At 47.8% G+C, this 2032-nt stretch overlaps 1 protein-coding gene across 1 annotated transcript in view; it reads left to right on the forward strand.

Moving 5' to 3' along the window:
* LOC107090937 (spectrin beta chain, non-erythrocytic 1-like) overlaps positions 1-2032 on the forward strand; it is an 84017-nt gene that overhangs the window by 62154 nt on the left and 19831 nt on the right. Inside the window, exon 33 of the mRNA XM_015384592.1 lies at positions 1581-1739. Coding sequence (XP_015240078.1) covers positions 1581-1739 — 159 coding nt within the window. The remainder of the gene's footprint in view (positions 1-1580; positions 1740-2032) is intronic.

Here is a 2032-nt window from a genome sequence, read left to right on the forward strand (position 1 = left end):
AAAGGATTTTTATCAAAAACATAATTAATGTGCAGAAATAAGGAATAGTTGTATTAACCATACATGGAAACATTGTTTTATGGGGCCCCCAGGAACTTACCCCATAAACCCCCCCCTTTAAATCCATCAGAGGATGAGCAGATGAGTGGTTTACCTCAGTCTAAGCTGATTACTGTGAAAAAGTTTCCTTTAAACCCCATTTAAGGAAGTAAACCTTACAGATTTATTCCTGGTGTTTATTTTCAAGAAAGGAGAAAAGTTTAAATTAGAATTTTAACAAACACAACCTGAAGTTGAATAAAATATAGATAGTCCTAAAACATTTTTTCCTTCCCACATGATACAACCAGCTTTTAATGATATAAATCTCACTAAAGAATTAGAATAAAACCTTTAAATGCCGTGTTTTATCTGTTTATTATGCTTTAAATTGCTGATTAATGCATAAATGCCCCATTATTTCCTATCAGAATCACCTGTGCAGCATTCAGTGTGAGGTTAAGCTGAGGTTTAATCTCCATGGATGCAGCAGGATCCTGGTTCCAGGATTCCTCATGCTTGTTCTGCCTCTGAAAGCCGACCTGTTAGAAGTGTTGTTGACTGGTTGTGTTTTGACCATCCCTGTATGTTTCCCTGCATATCCTCCCTGTGACTCCAGAAGAGGAAGGGAGAGGTGAGACTCCGCTTCCCTCCAACCTCGGCTTTGCATCAGCGCTCCTTTCTGGCTGCACTTCTACACTTTCTGTTCCCGTTTGGACTAAAATGAACTTCCGGAACATTTTAGTCACGTTTCGCTCGGCTCCAGCGGAGCGTGGGTCTCAGGCCTGCTGGGAGCCTTTGTCTTTGCCTTCTCACACAGAGTCGGGCTTAGTAGTACCTGCTGAACTCCACCCGGCTGGGCTGCTGAGAGAGCTAAAACAAAGGCTTCTTTAATAGGAATAAGGTAAAATGGTTTTATTCCTCTTGTTCATCCAATTCTTCAGGTAATGAACCTTTAGAAGATGAAACGGAGGATCTCTGCAGACCCAACAGCTGAGCAGGAAGCTCAGAGCTTCTCGCCGTAGTTTGATGCTCAGCTTCCAGTTAGATGCTGACCTGAAGCTTCGTTAATAGTTCTGGATCCTCGGGGTCTGCAGCTGCTTCAGCCGGACCTCTGATGCTGACAGGAGAAAAATCAGCTGATTTTAGGTTCCATCAGATCGTCTACGTTCACCAGTAGAACCTGCTGCTGATGCGCCTTCAGCTAAACTTCGCTCAGCTGCTGATGTTAGGTTTAGTCCTCTGAAGATGTGATGAAGCAGCATCGCTGCCTGCAGTTTATTCCCGCAAAGAAGAGTTTGCTTTGTGTTTCTGCTGCTGCTGCCGGAGCTTCTGCAACCTGCACGATGAAATGTTCTCATTGATTTGCTTGGATCCCATTGGTTTAATTCCCTGAGGCCACTTAGAGCTGCAGTTTAATGGAAGCCCGGCTTAATGAATCCCTCCGTCTGCCGTTTGCTGTCGGCGTGTTTCTCCTCAGAGGCTCGTCAGGCCGGCTGCTGGATCAGATCCATAACGTTTCCGTCTCCTGTTCCCCGCAGGTCCTGGAGGCCTGGAAGAACCTGCTGGAGGCGGCGGAGGGCCGGCGGGTCAAGCTGGTGGACACGGCCGACAAGTTCCGCTTCTTCAGCATGGTGCGGGACCTGATGCTGTGGATGGAGGACGTGATCCGGCTGATCGAGGCTCAGGAGAAGCCAAGGTAGGAGGAGAACAGCCAGTGTTCTGTCAGACCAGCATACCCCATCAGACCAGCATAACCCGTCAGACCAACATACCCCGTCAGACCAGCATACCCCATCAGACCAGCATACCCCATCAGACCAGCATACCCCGTCAGACCAGCATACCCCGTCAGACCAGCATACCCCATCAGACCAGCATACCCCATCAGACCAGCATACCCCATCAGACCAGCATACCCTGTCAGACCATCATACCCCATCAGACCAGCATACCCCATCAGACCAGCATACCCCATCAGACCAGCATACCC

Source organism: Cyprinodon variegatus, unplaced genomic scaffold, assembly GCF_000732505.1.
Source record: "Cyprinodon variegatus isolate N-32 unplaced genomic scaffold, C_variegatus-1.0 Scaffold317, whole genome shotgun sequence".
Lineage (NCBI taxonomy): Eukaryota > Metazoa > Chordata > Actinopteri > Cyprinodontiformes > Cyprinodontidae > Cyprinodon > Cyprinodon variegatus.